Source organism: Molossus molossus, unplaced genomic scaffold, assembly GCF_014108415.1.
Source record: "Molossus molossus isolate mMolMol1 unplaced genomic scaffold, mMolMol1.p scaffold_m16_p_2, whole genome shotgun sequence".
Taxonomy (NCBI): Eukaryota; Metazoa; Chordata; class Mammalia; order Chiroptera; family Molossidae; genus Molossus; species Molossus molossus.
The window spans coordinates 103,570,102-103,588,919 of NW_023425355.1; the positions used below are offsets into that span (position 1 = coordinate 103,570,102).

The 18,818-nt window shown below is 41.7% G+C and overlaps 1 protein-coding gene across 3 annotated transcripts in view; it reads right to left on the reverse strand.

Annotated features, from left to right (window-relative positions):
• Positions 1-7,552: 7,552 nt before the first annotated feature.
• CCNB3 (cyclin B3) overlaps positions 7,553-18,818 on the reverse strand; it is a 63,370-nt gene continuing 52,104 nt past the window's right edge. For all 3 annotated transcript variants that reach the window (XM_036271404.1, XM_036271403.1, XM_036271402.1), the window contains 4 exons: positions 11,960-12,115; positions 10,992-11,141; positions 7,949-8,082; positions 7,553-7,726 (listed from right to left, as the gene is read on the reverse strand). In XM_036271404.1, the coding sequence (XP_036127297.1) occupies positions 7,654-7,726; positions 7,949-8,082; positions 10,992-11,141; positions 11,960-12,115 (513 nt within the window). In that variant the 3' untranslated portion in view covers positions 7,553-7,653. The remainder of the gene's footprint in view (positions 7,727-7,948; positions 8,083-10,991; positions 11,142-11,959; positions 12,116-18,818) is intronic.

Genomic DNA, 18,818 nt, shown 5'->3' on the forward strand with positions numbered 1-18,818 from the left:
CTGTGTCTTTGGCTTTCTCAGCAGCATTCTTTCTTCCCAGGAGGTAGTATTAGATCAAATCAGCAAGGTCACCATTGCAGCCTGACTTGGCTTCTCTGTGGCTGCACAAATTAACACCTGCACACTTACTCACAGAGTTGGGAACCAAGTTGCATTTTTTCTCAGAAGAACCTTTTGCAAAATGGAAATTTTCCAAATGAGCAAATTTAATGAAACAAAAGGAAGTCCTGGGAGAGGGTAGCCTTATCTTGGCAGTGCCTAAGCAGGGCTCTGTCTTCTAATTCTTTTTATCACTGATGATAGTAAACTATAATAGGATTCCATCTCTTGTGCTTACTTTGCTGACTTATGATATGTCTTTGTACACTGTAGTGCTATTGTTGCTTTGTTGTACCATCTGGATTCCCTTTCACACAGCCTAAGCCAGAATGATATTGAATAAACCCACACAGATTTGAGGCTGGAATCAACTCATAGAGCAGAATTGATAGGTGATTAGGCCCAGGAGCAGGTGTGGCTTACTAAATTGCTTGGTTTTCTCCTAAATTGCTTAGTTACCAGTTGCTTCCCCAAAAGGAGGACAGCTTGCTGAGCACCTGTTCTTGCATGTACTAGCTTGCAAACAAAACATGGAATGGTGGTCTCTTTCTCAAGGGAGTTGGCTTAGCCTCTGTATGTATAAGCTCCTTTCAGCATTTCATTATTAACTACTTGCAGTAATACAATTGCTTGGGTGGTGGGAACAGACACCAAATACCCACCTCAATGGTCAGAGATGCCATTAAAAGCCAAATATCTTGGGTTTGGTTGCATCTTTGGTAGCTCTTTCTGAGGGATTATATGGGCACTTCCTGGCCAGAATGGTGAAAAAGAACACCAACAGATTTGGACTGCCAGCAATTGCTTCTGGAGTCAATACTACAGGTCAGCAGCTATCAGACCTCTCTTCAAAAAGGGCCTACACTGTGTCCAAAATGGCAGGGGAAGAATAAGAGATTTTCAAATTAATAAATTAGGTTAAAGGTTGATCAGTAAAAACAGTTGGGGTCAACATAATCTTCCCTCAGGACACAAGTAAAATAATCTCAGTCTCATAAGAGGCAGAAACTAATACCAAAGCAACCAAACCCATTAGCACCATTCCATCCTGTAAAGGACCTTGACTGGAAATATGGTTTGTAGAACTGCATATGTCTATTTGTCTGCTAATCTGTAATTCGTGTTGTTTTCTGTTTCACTTTTTTTTTTCTTTTTTCAAAGGCCCTTGCAAATAAGCAGCAGGGCTAGGAGCTGGATGAGGGAGGAAGCTGGGATAGTTGTGGGGTAAGAGGCAAAAACAGAAAGGAAAGGTCTACAAAGTGCGCCTGTGCCTCCTCCCCCCAAAATGGAACACCAGTTTTCAAAGTTAAAAGTTAATAATTTTGCTTCTTAAAATATTTTAATAAATGGATTAACATAATCAACACCAGTGTCTCATCATTTACATCAGGATTGGGGGGGGGATGAAAAGTTTGGAAATGGTAGATGAACTTGGGTGGTATCCAAGCTCTCATAAGCCACATACACGTAGGGAGGGCAGGTGAGGGAAGACAGCGGAAGCACAATCCAAGAACTCCATCAGGGTGATTATAACACTAAAAGGGATGCCACAAAAACTTCTAAAACCTAGCTGCAACTCAGGACAATCCTGTGGAGAAATACCTGCCATTGTAATTGTTCTAGAAGCCAATTCTCTGCAGGACCCAGATTTCAATGAAATGAAGTGGAGAGGGAAAGTGAGGTAGAGGAGCACAGCCCTGACTACTAAATAGATGCATAAATGCAAAGAGCACCTTAAAGAACTTTTTTTTTTTCTTCATAAAGTCCAGTATATTTTCTGCTATAACACAGCTAGTTATCTTTTTTTTTTTTTTAGAAGATAATAATTTTTTTATTTATTTTTTTGTTACAGATATTTTACCTTTTTACCCCATTGGCATCCCCACCCCCACCCCCTCCACCCTTTCCCCGGCTTTTGACAATACAATCTGCCCACCTAACACATACATTACATACTCCTCACCCCTCCAGAAGGGTTTAAGGTAGGAAGGAGTGTTCTGTTCAGATGCAAAATTGGTGAGACCTGGGATCAAAAATGGTTCAATTTCTGCCCTACTAACAGTGATCCCAGACGAGCCAGTTATTAGTCACATTTAATAGGTAGGCGAAAGAGGCTATACAAGACCAGGATTCCACAAACTGCTATACCAGGATAAGAAGTTAGATCTTCTAAATCCTTGACATACCAATACTAAAATTGTCTCTTGCTTAGAGACAAAACAGTTGTGATCTTCAGGACCACAGTGCAGTCTACCCCCATAAAAACTACATTCTTAGGCTTTATGAGGGAAACAGCCCTATTGCTGAGGAACTATCACTAGGGCGGGCTCTGTAATTCATGTTTAGAAGTTTAGAATACATCCTGTAGGCAAGGGAAATACCAGCATAACTGAATTGAAGTCTGTTTTTCAAATTATGGTACAATAAAATTGCTTTTTCCTTTTGGTATAAAATTCAGTGAATTTTAACATATATAGATATTCTAGTAACCACCACCACTATCAGGATACAGAATAGTTTTCACTGCCCCATAAATCTCTTTCACATCATTCCTTTATAGCCATACTTTAACCATACTTCTAACACTGGTCTATATTCCATCATAACAGGTATTTTTCTTTCTTTCAAGAATGTCATAGATTTAAAAGGGAAGCTACTGTATGGGAAAACATATTTGCCAATGATAAATCTGATAAGGAGTAAATTTCCAAAATATACAAAAAAAAAAAATCATACAACTCAACACAAGGAAGACAAACACTCCAATTTTTAAAATATTATCCCACTTCTAGGAATATATCCTAAGAAGCCTGAAACACCAATCAGAAAGAATATATGCACCCCTATGTTCATAGCAGTGCTATTTACAATAGCTAAGATCTGAAAACAGCCCAAGTGTCCATCAACAGATGAATGGATAAAAAAACTTTGGTATATTTACACAATGGGATACTATATAGCTGTAAAAAAGAAAGATCTCTTACCCTTTATGATGGCATGGAGGGACATGGAGAATGTTGTAGTGTTGTGCTAAGCGAAATAAGCCAGTGAGAGAAAGACAAATATCACATGATCTTACTTATTTGTGGAATATAATGAACAAAATAAACTGACAAACAAAATAGATCCAGAGACTTGGAAGTAGGGAACAGACTGACAAACCTCACAGGGAAGTGGGGATGGGGGGTAGAGAGAAACCAAAGAACTTATATGCATCTATACACACACACATATATATATATATATATATACACACACACATATACACATATAAAACCAATGAACACAAACAATAGTGTGGTGAAGGCAAGGGGGCAGGAACCGGGAAGAGGGTGTCAATGTGGGGCGGGGAGGAGGGACATTTGTAATACTTTCAACAATGAAGATAAAATTTTTTTAAATGGGCAAAGGACCTGAATAGACACTTCTCCAAAGAGTACATACAGATGGCCAATAAACATATGAAAAAATGTTCAACATCATTAATCATCAGAGAGAGAGGCAAATTAAAACTACAATGAGGTGTCACCTCACACCTGCCAGAATGGCTGCCATCAACAAATCATCAAACAAGTGCTGGCGAGGGTGTGGAGAAAAGGGGACTCTAGTACACCGCTGGTGGGAATGCAGACTGGTGCAGCCACTATCAAAAACAATATGGTGTTTCCTCAAAAAATTAAAAATTGAACTGCCATTTGACCCAGCGTTCCCACTTCTATCTCCCTCTCCCTCTCTCTCTAAAAAAAATCATACGAAGGCCAATCCAGCCACAACATTGGTTAGCGATAGGCTGAGACTGGCACAAAACACATGATTAGAATATTTAATATGGTTAAGATGGCAATAAATCCCAAAATGACCTATAAATTCAATGCAATCTCTTTCAGAATCCCAGCTTTCTCTTCATAAATTGACAAGCAGATGCTTTAAAAAAAAATCACATAGAAATATGAGGGACCAAGAATAACCAAAACAATCTTGAAAAGGAAGAAGAAACTTGGAGAACTCACATTCCCTAATTGCAAAATTGACTATAAAGCTACAGTAATGGGTATGTTGCTGGCATAAAGATGGATATATAGGTAAATGGGATACAACTGAGAGTCCAGAAATGAGCTCTCACAGTTACGGTCAATTAATTTTCAACAAGGGCACCAAGATCTTTTTCAATAAATGGTGCTGGGGCAACTGGATATCTACATGCAAGAAAATGAAGTTGGACCCCTATATCACAATATATATAAAAATTAATTCAAAATAAATTTAAGGCCTAAATGTAGGAGCTAAAACTATAAAACTATTACAATAAAACACGGGGATAAATTTTTATGACCTTGGATTAGGCACTGACTTCTTAGATATGATATAAAAACACAAATATACAAAAATAGATAAATTGGACTGCACATTATTAAACTTTTATGCTTTGAATAACACTTATCAAGAAATACCATCCTTAAAATCAAAGAAAATATTTGCAAATCATATGCATGATGCAGAACATGTAAAGAATACTTACCACTCAATAATAAAGAGACAAATGACCCAATTAAAAATTGGCAAAATTTTTGAATAGCCATTTCTCCAAAGAGGATACACAAATGGCAAATAAACACATGAAAAAACAAATGCTCAACATCATTAATACTTAGGAAAAGGCAAATCAACACCACAATAAGATACACTTCACACCCAAATAGATGGCTATAAATAAAAGAAAGGTAATAACAAGTGTTAGAGAAGATGTAGAGAATGTAAAATACTGTTGAGAATTAAAATAGTGCATGATCCAGCCAATTCCATTGCTAAGTATATACACAAGAGAAATAAAACGTATTTCTATACAAAACTTGATCATGAATGTTCACAGAATTATTCATAATGGCCAGAAAGTAGAAACAATCTAATTTTCCATCAACTGATGACTAAATAAACAAAATGTGGTATATCCATACAAAGGAATGTTATTCAGCAACAAAAGGAAATAAAGTACAACACATTGCTACAACATGGGTAAACCTGGAAAACATTATGTTAAATGAAAGAAGCCAAACACAAAAGGCACAAATTTTATGATTTAGTTTATATGAAATAACCAGAATAGGCAAATCTATAAAGACAGAAAGTACATTAGTGGTTGCCTAGGGCTGAGGGTTTCAAGGATAAAGTGGAGTGGTGATTAACTGCTAATGGGTATGGGGTTTCTTTTGGGGGTGATGAAAGTGTTTCAAAATTAGATGGTGGCAATAGATGTACAACTCTGTGAATATACTAAAACTATTGAATTGTACACTGAAATGGATGAATTATATGTGAATTATATCTCAGTAAAACTATTAAAATATATATGGTTACAAAAATCAATTCTATTGTACTAGAGTAATCAAAACACAAAAACAAATTCTTGGTAGAGAAACAGATGTGCTTCTTTAATAAAGCACTAAATAACAAGATACAGGTCTAATAGCTTTCTTAATTTTGAAGTAATGATGAGTGTAAAATAAGTTTGAGACATGCAACAGAAATGATTTATGGTTCCATTACCACCTCTGTAGAACAAAAAAGTTGGAATAAAAAGGGGAAATAATTGAACTTGTTAATTGTTTCCCCTGACGAAGCTCCAGAATTGAAAAGGTACAAGATGCTTCTTTTTAGTGAAGCTGGAGATTTGCAAGATGGATTCCAGCCCAATATTTTTAGCATGTTTATGTAAAGTTGGCTGTGCCAGCCAAATCACTACCAAGCAGCTTGGACCTCTCTGACTGTACCCTTTAGTCATCTTGCAAAGCAGTAGAATGGGGCAGGAGAGAATCTAATAATATCTGATCACCAAGGCAAAGCAAGTTGGGAGGGAGAATATGAAAGTGACACAAAGGAGAATAAAGCACTAAGACATCTAAGGGCATGGTATGCTTTCCCTGTCCCCAACCCACCAAAAAAGGTGATATGATCTGACTAGCATGGTAAGTCGGGGGCCAGAATTGGAGAGGTATTTTCCCCATAACTTCTCTATTGACTGTCCCCTCCACCAGATATCCACCCCAAGGACTCATATTCAAAATATTTGATGAGTAGTAACAAATGGCCACAGACCAATCAGAATAGTTGCCAGCCACAGTAGTAGAATATAGCCCTAGAGTTCTCCTGCTGTGACAGACATTACTTGTTTCAGTGGCTAGATTGTGGGGAGGTACCAGAGGTCCTAGAGGCCAGATTAAGACAGTGTTTCTTTATCAACTGGCACAGACGATGTTCAACTCCTCTGTGAACAAATGAGATAGCTGTACCAGTACACATCACCCCAAAGACTCTATAGATAGATATATAAATCCTCACCCAAGGATATGTTTCTATTGATTTTTAGGGAGAAAGGAAGGGGGGAGGTGAGAAAGAGAGAGAGAGAAACATCAATTAGTTGTCTCCCATATGCACTCCAACTGGGGATCAAACCTGTAACCTAGGTATGTGCTCTGACTGGGAATCAAACCCACTTTTTGGTGTATGGGATGACGCTCCAATTAACCAAGCCACCCAGCCAGGGAAAAAAATTTCTTCTCTTGACAGAAGATAAAGGCCAAAAGAGATTTCGGCATTTAGACTTTAGATAGCTGCCTAACTATGAAAGTAGGGCTGTCTTTGGGTGAAAATCCTGATTCCTGCCTTTTCATCATCTAGGAAGAAGGAAAGAAAGCAAGCATCATGAGATAGGGACCAAAGGGTATTAGCCGAGATCTGAACACTGAGACCTATCTGTCAAGTAGAGGTCTCTCTCCTTGGACTAGGCACCACCACCCAACCCCAAACCCTACCCCAAGGATCCTCCTTCTACAGACTCATCCATCAATTCACACCTAAATCAACTTAATTCTTCTTGTCCTGAAGGGAAAGCCTCCAAACAGAGAAGGAAATGGGATAAGCTAGACCCTGAGGAACAGCCTTTACTACGAAGGAAAATAACCTCCTTGGGCTATGAAATAATGGATGCAGAGAACATATTGACAGCTGTCAGAGGGAAGGGGTTGGGGACTGGGTGAGAGGAGTGAAGGGATTAAGCAAAGGAAATAAAGACTCATGGACACAGACAACAGCATGGTGATTACCAGAGGGAAAAGGGGTAGGGGGAGGTAGAAGAGGGTAAACGGGGGGGGGGGGGGATAAATGGTGATGGAAGGAGACTTGACTTGGGATAGTGAGCACACAATATATAGATGATGTATTATAGAACTGTACACTTAAAACCTGTATAATTTTATAAACCAATGTTACCCCTAATAAATTCAATTAAAAATTGTAAATAAAAAAGAGGGTAGGTGAGCCATTTAACAATAAATATTATTTTTTATTATATTTCTGAACAAATATTTCAATAATTTCTTCTCTTTCATAAAAAATATTAAATGTTTATAACACTATCAGTTTGGGAAAAGGCAAACAAAGAGTGGAAATGAAGAAAAGTAATCAAAAAACAAATTCAAGGACAGAATAAATACAGTCTAGTTACATGCCAGCCTGGCCCTGGTAGCTGCTGCCAGAGTTCGAGGCTCTGTTTCAGAATTAGCAGGAATTCAAAATTTCCTCCAGCTTCAACATGTCCAAGGGGGGGGTTTTGGTGACTTCAAAGAAGAGCCTGCAAAAGGAAGACACATCTGCTCAGTGTAAAACAGGCCAAAGCAAGCAGGCTTCACGGAAAAAGTGGGATACAGGGTCCTTGGTTCCCTATTTTGTTTTAACCCTGGAGCAGAAAGTAAGGTAAAAGGTACCTAAATCTTTCTTTTCCCTTAAATGAGGCTAGTCTGGGCCTCCTCATGACTGAGCACAAACCCAGTCTCAGCTGAAGCTTGGTACTTACTGGTGAGAATACTTGGAACGCACAGACTTGAGCCTATCGTCGCAAGAACGTAAAGACAGCAGCATGTTCAGCTTTTTGACCAAGGGGTAAAGATCAGAGGTCGTGTAACCACTGTAATATTCCAGGGTAGGAGCCTGGAAGAAGCAACATAAACAATGACTTTTATGACAGGAAGCAGATCCTTCCTCTGTGTCTACTATCCCAAATCCAAACTTCCTACCCATGGTATTGAAAGGAAAGAGAATGAAACATTTGAAAGACTCATACGTCACAGACATTGACCAATTTTTATAGAATAGGTTCTAGCCACAAACTAGCAATATGGCTATATCTACATGTACCAGTTGGATATTATCCCTCGCCATAGATATTCAGGTAAGCTGAAATCCACCACCAAAGAATACAAAAACGGGACTGACTTTGTAATTTACCCTTTCAGGTCAGAGCAAATGGCCAGGCAAACGTCAGAACAAACTTGAGGTCCCAACTCAACAGCCAACAGGAACTTAAAGCTGTTCCTCCTCTCTAGCTCTACCAGCTATCATTGCATGCATTCATTTTCATGTTCAATTTTAAGGATGCCTAATATGTAGCAAAAGCAATATAGCAAAGTACTTAAGAGCAAGTGTCCTGGAGGCAAATTGTGGGGTTCAAATTCCAGTTTAACTAACAGTATGGCCTTGAACTGGTCATTTAACCTCTTGGTGCTTCAGCTTCCCAATCTGCCAAATGGGGATAATTATAATAATTACATTATATGATTAAATGAGTTAATATATAAAAAAACACTTGGAACACAGTCTAGCACATAGTAAGGGTAAATAATGCTAGCTAGGATTAATAATATTACCAAGCCCTATATAGGATACTGGGAATATAAAGATGACTAAAGCTCATGCCCTGGAAGAGTCTATAGTCTAGTGGGGGAGACAGACATGCACATAGAGAATTACAAAATGTGTGGGAAGTGCTATGATGGAAGTGAGCATAGGGCACCTGAGGCACAGGGCAGCAAGACCCAGTAACTCTGGCCAGGAGAGTAACAGAAAGCTTCATAGAAGAGGGAACATCTACAATGAGTGTTGAAAGTCAAGTTGGAACTCCACAGGTAAAGAAAGAAAGATTTATTCTATAACGCAATGATTTTCTAGAAATATCTTAAATAATTTTACCTAAACCCTTCTTTTAAAAATCATACCTGGAAACCCAAATATCTTACCTGGATTGGGGGTGAGGGCCTAGAAGCCCACCAATTTGAATCCCTTTATCTTTTATATGGCCTATGAGACAGTTCTGCAGGAATCCCGAGGCTCTACTGAATACTGTTTGAAAACCACTGCCACAGGCAAAGGGCAGTCATTGACATGTGGAGCAGGGGAGTAACATATTATATTTAGTGTGTTAAATAAGATTAATGGCCCCATTGTCACCGCATCAGTTCAGGCCCCAGTGCTTCACCTTGACTATTACGAAAGCTTAGTTGCCATTTTTATACTCTCTGTCATCTAGTATACGTTCTATACTGCTATACAAGTACTATTTCCAAAATACACAAACAGGGGTATGTCACTCCCCTGCCTCAAAAACGTTCAGTGCCTTAGTATAAGATGGGTTTTTCAGCATGACATCAAAGGTCTCTTACAATCTGAACATATCCTACCATTCTGGCCTCATCTCTCACCATTCCCTATTCATATAGCCTCTGCTCTATCCTTAGGAAATGTCTTATTCTTCCCCCAAAACATCACACTCTTAGTATTGCCTTCATATCTTTTCAATTATTGTTCTCTCTACCTAGAATGTCTCCTCTCACGGGTCTCTTTCAAGACCCAACTCAAAAGTCACCTTTATGAAGTCTTTCTTACCTATAGAAGCAGGATATATAGCATAGAAGATTGTGGAACCAGACTACGAGGGTTCAGATCAGGGTTGACATTTGCTTGATACTTGCTGATACAACCATGCCAAGTGTTAAAACATTGAAATATTTATATACTGGTTGGCAAGCCCTGAGCCATTCAATTGTCCTCCTCAGTACCTTCCAGACTTCCTCAGGATCCATGGATCAAAGCATGGCTCAGCATTGGGCCTCCAGGACCATGGCTCCAGAGCTATGGCCACATCCATTTTGATTATACAGTACTGACTGTACACCACTCCTAGTTCTGCCTCTCCTTAGCAAAACATGAGAATTTGTTTCTTATCTATAAAATAGGGATAATACTGATCTTTTAGGGTTATTGTGAAGATTAAATAAGTTCATACGAAGTGCTCAGATCACTAAGCACTCAACTTATATAAACACAAATGTTTATAGAGCTCTTTCTCAGCACACAGAGGCTTTCCCATCAGTAGTAACTCTAGGATTTCTAAATTGGAGGGGATTAGAGGTAGATGGGAAGAGTATGCTCATTTGCAAGCATACTCTTTCTACTTGGATTGCATGTTACAAATGTTAAACATTAATAATTCTCTGAAGTTGCTTTTCACAATTTTTCATAAAATTGAGAAAGAATCAAACATGAGTTTTATTTGTATTGGGGAAGGAGGCTCTGGGGCCTTCCTCTTCAGAGAAGAACAATACTATAGTATACCTATAAGTCCCTGTTACACGAACGGACAGTTACTTTCACTAATTTGTTCTCTAGGTCAGGGCTTTTAAAACCCTGTTCCAACAAGCTCCCTCAGGGGCCAACCTCACTGAAGGGGCTACAAGGGGCAGAGGTGGAATGGGAGCAGGTAGAAAGTGAGCTGACCCCAGCCCTGCTGCAACCAGAATAATTTCACATTAGTCTGTTTTGTGATATTAAGCTTTCAGATACTTTTTTTGGAACAAAGGGTACTGTGACTAAAAATACTTCAGAACAATTGCTATGGAAACCCTTTAGGCAGCCAGGACCCTAAGATGTTGAAATGTCAAATAATTCATAACTATAGGTACCCAGCAGTTTTGGCACCAAATCTCCTACAGCTCTAATTTACACCTTCCTCCTGAGCCCCTGTGCTTCTGAATCCCCACCACATGCCCTTAGGCAGTGTTTACCAAGCATCCAAGCTTCTTCATGTGGAGAGCCAAGAGGAAGGAACCAGCAGCTAGCTTAGAAGCCCTTTCCTGGATATAGTCATATTCTTGCAGGGTCAACTCGCAGATGAAACGGGACAAGATCACTGCATTCATGTTGACACGGACACACTAAAGGGAGCAAGAAGACCAGTTCAGCAAGCAATTCAAAAAACCAGGACCAAGCAAAAGACCCCCCTGCATCCACTCTCTCCAGTCATCCCACCTCAGGCCTAAATGGCTCTCTGCCTGAACAATGTACCTCTCCTACCATCATGATTCACACTAATGCATATTACTCCTGAAAGCACAGAATCTTGGCGGGGGGGGGGGGGGGGGGAGGGATTCCGAAATAAGCAGTGGGATTCACCACCTTTATAGTTTGTGACCAAATTACCAAGTGTACTCGTGGTACCTTCCCATTTACTCTTCCTGCACAAGTCATCCCTTGAAGAGTCAAAGCCCTCCAACTATAACTTTATACCAGGTTCCACCCTAGAATGTGTTCTATGCTCCAAAAGAACTCCTTCCCCTTTCTTGTTTGTTTCTTTTTTATTATAACCTATAACACACCCATAGAGAAAAAGTATGCAACACCCATTTGTAGAATGCAATGAATAATTATAAAGTGATCTCCCTTGTAGTCAATACTCAGGTGAAGGAAGAGAACTTTGCCAGCATCTCCACCAAACCTCTCATGTGTCCCTTCCTCATAAAAGAATCTTCTCTTCCTCTCCTATTCTGCCCTCATCTCAAAACTTTATAACCATACTATGCAAACCTCCAATTTTTTTCCTCCTCCACTTCATACAGATAGCTAATCTAGGAGGGTGGACAGAAGAAGAAATTCCTCTGTCCTTTCCTTTTACCTATCACTCAGGCAGCCAGTCTGGGTATGGAGGAGAGACAAAACCTGGAGGGAGAATGGAGATACGCCTTCTCTCTCTTACCACAGAATATCTGCGCAGAAAATGATAGGCGACAGGAATGTTGATATCAAATTTGAGGGTTTGCAGGATACTGATTTCCATGGCTAGCATCTCATCTCGCTGATAAGCATCATTACAGAGGTACAGGAAGTCATCCACACCCGGTGGGTAGGACTCCTACAGGTGGAAAGGAGAGACCGTCACAACCAGGCCAAGACAGCCCACTCCTCTCTGCTTTGAGATGAAAGGCAAAGGGGGAAAGGGTGAAGGATAGGAAGTGGTAACATTTTTTGGAATAAACCTTCAGGTTAGCTCTGAGAGCCAGCTTTGGTTGATTTGAGTGGCCCATCTGAAAAACAAAATCAGAGAGACAGGAGAGATCTGCCTCAAAACTGCACGACTAGAGAAAGGATGGGGCCTTTGGGGGTAGAGTCTTACAGCGTTGGAAACACATAACATGGCACAAGGACTGGGATCATTGATCTCTCTTAAAATGGGTGAGAGCTAGGAATGGGAAGAGAAGAAAAAAGACCACAAAAGGGGGGAACTAGAGCTAAAAAATAAGCCCTCACTATGTGTCTTCATTTAAAGAGTAAATAAGGATATTTGAGAAGGGGCACCGCAGGCATAACAGGCAGTGAGACAGAAGCAGGGAAGCAGAGAGAGAACCTAAAATGAGACTCAGGACTACAGAGGGTGGGAAGATACGCATGGGGTCTGGACTGGGAAGATCCAAGCCAACCCAAGGGTGAGAAGAACCCTGTCTGGGAGCACCTTCCCATGTCCTGCTCTCTGTAGACTGAACCTTGGTTTTGGGGAGAGGCCTGGAAGGCAGAAAAACTGAATTGTTTCTCTAGATGCATCCACCTGCCCACCCCAGCCTTTTCCCTGTCTATTTTCAGATCACAAACTGGATTAACCCTCTGGCTTTTCAGACAGGAAATAGAGGCCCAGAGAGAGGTAAGTCATTGTCTCACGTTCACACAGCAACCTAGTGGTAAGGCCAGGGCAAGAAACTCTCCCTTCCATTGCTCTACTCACCACTGGCCCCTTCCTTTATTCTTTTCTCATACCATCTCCACACCTCCCCTTGCAAAAGTCTCTCTGTACTTCTCAATCCTGGGAGGGAAAGATACACCATCTCTGAAAAACTTAGCTGGGGCCTTTTGATTTGGAAACCCAAAGAGGCATGATCTTCGTTGGAAGATTTGCTGAGAAGTGCCCCCTCTTACTCTTCTCCTCCCTCTTGCGCTCTAGGGACCACAGCTACTTTTAAACCCCCTTGAGGCTGAGGCATAAAGTACTTGTTCAAGCCATAAAAATGGCCCCAGGTAGGGAAAAGGAAAGGAGGGATAGAGAGAGGGAAAAAGAGTGGAGGGGGAATAAGAGAAAGAACCAAGGAGTAAGTGAGAAAGCAGTGGAGGAAATGAGCCAGAGAGGAAAGCAGTAAGAGAGGGAGTAAGGGACAGCATGGGAAAAGAAGAGGGGAGAGAGGGAAAAGGGGAAAAGGAGGCTAGGAAGCAAGGGAGGGAAGGACAATGGAAGGGAGCAAATGAGAGTGGGTGGTAGAGAATCAGCAAGGAAGCAAGGAAGGGAGGAAGCTATCAGAGAGGGAGCAGAGAGGAATTATGGAGGAGGGGGAGCAAATAGATAGAGAAGGAAGTGAGCTACAGAGGGAGACAATGAGGGAGGCAGCAATGGAGGGAGGGAAAAGAGAGAGAGAGGGAGCAAGGAAAGAAGACGACTAGGGAGAGAGGTTGGTAGGTAGGGAAGGAAGGAGAAAGAAAAGGGGGAGAGGAGGAATCAGCAGAGGTGGGGGAGGAAGAAGGGAAGGGGGAAGCCAAGGAGAGGGAGGGAGCAAGGCACAAGTAAGGGAGAGGAGGGAGGATGACAGGGAGGGGAGAGGGTTAGCAAGAAAAGGGAGAGGGAGGGAGGGAGGGAGGGAGGGAGGGAGGGAGGGAGGGAGGGAGGAAATGGGAGGGAGAAGGATGGAGTGCGACTGAGGGAAGGAAGTGTCTGAGAGTGGGAAGATGGCAGGGAGGAAGATATGGGAGTAAAGGGTATAACAAAGGTGGGAGGAAGGGAACCAGTAATCAAAGGAAGGATGGAGTAAGGAATGGAACAAGGTAGCAAGTGAGCAGGTAAGGGAATGAGCAAGAGAGGGAGCCAGAAAGGAAAAGAAAATTCCATAGAGGGAGAGGGTCCAGTATGAACTGAGTGAGTACACAAATTAAGGATGGTGGGATCAAGTAGTGGATTATGAGAAGGCTGGAGAAAGACTGCCAAAGAGTGAGGGCAAAAGTGAAGTAAGGGCTTACATGATGGAGGGCAGAAGTGAAGTGAGGGCAAGGGCCACAAGAGAAAGAAGAGGAGGAGGAAAGTAAGGCGCAAAGGAGAGAGGGTTGGAGTTTGGAATGGAGGCACTGCAGGACTAGGTAAGGAGTAAATGATCAAATGAGGGAGGAAGACAGGAAGTAAGTTAGGGATGGAGCTGGGGAGGGAGGGAGCATACAGGAGAGCACAAAAACACACCCACAGTTCTAAAGCTCTTTGCACTCAATAAAAGTGGCTACTATGTCTCTACTAAGGTTTCATACAACTAGCCTATTGAAAGGAAAAATGGGAGTTGAACAAGATCATTTAGCATCTAAAGAAGATGAATCAGAGAAATTAGATGGATTATGGTTATAAAGGAAAGCCCAGCTACTTGCTTTCATACTGCCACTTCAAAAGTAACTATTACACCTGGACTCACTACCAGGACATTTTCTCTTAAATGTCTCGAGCACCCAAGTTTGGAAATTATTTCTTATATGTGCAGTTCAAGACTCTACTAGATAGAGATGGAGTTGGTGGGAAGAAGAAAAGGATGAGGGGCAGAGAATCATGGGCCAAAAGGAAGCTTTAAAAATAATTTCTGATTTTAAATAAACATCTATTTCTTTTTATTTTTTTTTATTTTTTATTTTTTTTTATCCTCACCCAAGGATATTTTTCCATTTTTTTTGTACAGATAGAGTGGGAGGGAGAGAGAGGAAGGGAGAGAGAGAGAGAGAGAAACATCGACGTGAAGGGACACATCGAGTGGCTGCCACCCGCACGACCAACCAGGGCCGGGGACAAACTACAACCGAAGTACGTGCCCTTAGCGGGAACCGAACCCGGGTCTCTCCGGACCGCAGGCCGACGCTCTAACCGCTGAGCCAAACTGGCCAGGGCGACATCTATTTCTTTTTAAATGGGTTGACTTTATGATATGAAAATTGGCAGGTTTGAAAATAATTCTTGCTTGCAGTTGCCAGATGGAAAGAGGGTTGGGGAGCTGTTTAAAAAGGGTGAAGGGATTAAGAAGTACAAATTGGTAGTTACAGAATAGTCATAGGGATATAAAGTACAGCATAGGGAATACAGTCAATAATATTATAATAACTACATATGCTGTCAGATGGGTACAAGATTTATTGGGGTGATCACTTTGTAAGTTATATAAATGTCTAATCACTGGGTTACACACCTGAAACTAATATTATATTGTATGTCAACTGTGATTTAAAAATTATTTTTATAAAAAACAAGCAAACACACACACACACAAAATAAAAGAATAAAAAATAAAAAAAAAATAATAAAAAAGAAAAAAATGTCAATTGTTGAAGATGGCAGCGGGCAGGACCGGAGGGATGGTGAGTGTGTGAGAGAGTGAGCTAGTGTGTCAGAGAGTGTGAGTGGACATGAAGGTGGACAACCAAACTCATGTAGTGCAGAGACGTGGAGCAGAAGGTTTCTGTGCTGTGGACCTGAACAGCTGGCTACCTCCATAAGTGGCCCTTTAGCGTGCTTCTCCCTGCGCCATGGGGAGGTCCCACCATTTTGGAAGATCCCAGGTCTTCCCTGGGAGGAGGCAGTGGGAGCGGCTAGGGCCCAGCAATCTGAGCCCACCAGTGCACCTGGCACCATCGGACCAGTGGACACTCTGTGTCAACACAGACCAGTACACAGTAGTGGAGCTCCCAAGGTGCCAGTCACGGAAGACAGGAACAGCCCAGAGCCCAGAATCATCCTCCAATCAGAGTCGAGATATACCCCCAGCAACAGAGCCTGGGGAGCAGACATCCATCCCCAGGCAACAGAAGCACAGATCAGCAGCTGAGATCCATCCCCAAAAACTACAGCAAAAGTTGAGCAGTTGAGCTCCACAGGGCAGCAGCACTCCCCAGCCACCAGCGGCGGGACCTGGGGCTCCACAGAGGCCTGTGTGACCCAGTAGCCGGAAAGAGTGGTGGAAAGCCAGACCCCGAGAGGGACTGGTGAGATCCAGCTTCCTGCCCATGTGACCTGCAGAGTGCTGGGGCACCAGAGAGGCCTGTGCAACCCAGCAGGGACCATGCAATCTAGTAACCCACGAGACCTGCAGGGTGCTGAAGCACCAGAGAGGCCTGTATGACCTCGCAGGAACTGTGCCATCCAGTTACACACGGGACCTGCGGCATGCTGAAGCACCACACAAACCTGTGCCACCCAGCAGACAATAACATAGGCATAGCACAGGAGCCCCAAAGAAACTGTACAATCAAGTTACTCACGGGACCTGCAGGGTACGGGGGCACTAGAAAGGCCTGTACAACCTAGGTGTACACAAGATAGGCATAAAGGATGTGAAAATAGAGGCAGAGTGAATGGAAGCTACACAGACAATCTCCCAGGACCAAACAGGAATTACAACTGAAATAAAGACAAATCCTCAAAAAAAAGCAACAGAAAACCAGCAGGACAGGACCATATAATCAGGGACACTGGTAGGATCTGCGGAGCCATGAGAGGGTGGCGGGCTGGGAGCCCACAGACTACACCAGTCTTACCTGTGAGCAGCACCCTTGGGGAATAAAGACCAAGCCCACTCCACAGCACAGAGAGCCAGGACAGAGCACTAAAATAGCCACAACCACTCACCTGGGGGCTATGGCAGAGGGATTGCAGACTGGGCTAGAACTCTGTGGGAATATGCGGGATTTGGAGGGCACTCAGAGTTTTTGCTGAGTTGTGGCCACAAAAGACAGTGGACAGTGTGCTCCTTCCCAGAGTTGTTGGGAAAAGCAGCAGCTCCCCTTTGGAGATTCAGCCTTTCCAAGGTGAAGCAAAGAAATGCAAATTGAGGCTCATTAACAACCAGCATCTATCCCACCCTCTGGAAATCCTCTTATGCAGAACACCAGGGCCACATTCCAAGGCACTGACTAACTGAGACTACTAGCCTCCAGGAAAAAGCTAAAGAATAACTGAACCTATCCTGGGCTTACAAATCTACCCAGGAAAGTAAGACATGACAGTGGTGTTTAATGTGAACCCACCTAGGCTCATTCAAACCCAGTAAAGGGAGCTACAAAAAGCAGAGCACCAACACCCACAGGGAAAATTGGGCAGGCTCCAAAACCACAGAATAGCCAAAATGGTGAAACAGAGAAATAAAAGCCAAATAAAAGAACAAGAAAACTCTATCGAAGATGACATAAATGAAATGCATTTAAGCAAATTTTCAGAGGTAGAGTTCAGAGCCATGACCTTGAAGAAGCTCAACAGCATGAGTAAGGACATCAGCACCATGAGTAAAGACATAAAAATGTTGAAAATTAACCAATTGAAAATTAAAAACCACCTAGAAGAAATCAAGAATGACATATCAGAAATAAAGAACACAATGAAAGAAATAACCAGCAGAGTAGAGGAAGCAGAGTACCGGATCAGTGAATTAGAAGACAGGGTAGAGAAAATCAACCAATCAGAACCCCAAAAGGAAAAAATAATTAAAAACAGGAAGATAGCTTGGGACAACTGGAAACATAATAACATTCACATCATAGGAGTCCCCAAAGAGGAAGAAAATGAACAAGGGTTAGAGAATATATTTCAAGAAATAGTTACAGAAAACTTTCCTAACTTGGTGAAGGAAGAAGGCATTCAAGTTCAAGAAACACAGAGAGCCCCAAGTAAGAAGAACCCAAACAGGCCCACACCAAGACACATAGTAATTAAAATGCCAAAAATTAAAGACAAAGAAAGAATCCTAAAAGCACCAAGAGATAAGCAAGAGGTTAACTACAAAGGAAACCCCATAAGGCTCTCAGCTGATTCCTCAACAGAAACACTAAAGGCCAGAAGGGAGTGGCATGAAGTAATCAAGGTCATGAAAAACAAGGATCTGAATCCAAGACTACTCTATGCAGCAAGGCTATCATTCAAAATAGAAGGTCAAATAAAGAGCTTTCCAAACAACAAAAGTGTAAGGGAATACATTAGCAACAAACCAGCATTGCAAGATATGCTGAAAGGACTGCTGTAATTAGAAGAAATAGGAAGAAAAATAGAACCACACTAAACAAAAATGGCAATAAATAAGTACATATCAATTATCACCTTAAATGTGAATGCTTTGAATGCTCCAATAAAAAGACACAGAGTAGTTGATTGGATAAGAAAGCATGACACACACATATATGTTGTCTACAAGACACCCACCTCACAACAAAAGAAAGTGAAGGGATGGAAAAAAATCTTTCAAGCAAACGAAAAGGACAAAAAAGCTGAGGTAGCAATACTCATATCTGATAAAGTAGATTTCAAAATGAAGGCCATAACTAGAGACAAAAAAGGCCACTACATGATATTGAAAGGATATATCCAACACGAAGATATAACCTTGGTAAACATGTATGCACCCAATATAGGAGCACCAACATATATTAAAAATCTTCTGGAGACCCTGGCCGGTTTGGCTCAGCAGTTAGAGCATCAGCCTGCAGTCCAGAGAAACCCGGGTTTGGTTCCCGCTAAGGGCGTGTACCTCAGTTGCCCTTTGTCCCCTGCTCTGTTGGTCGTATGGGTG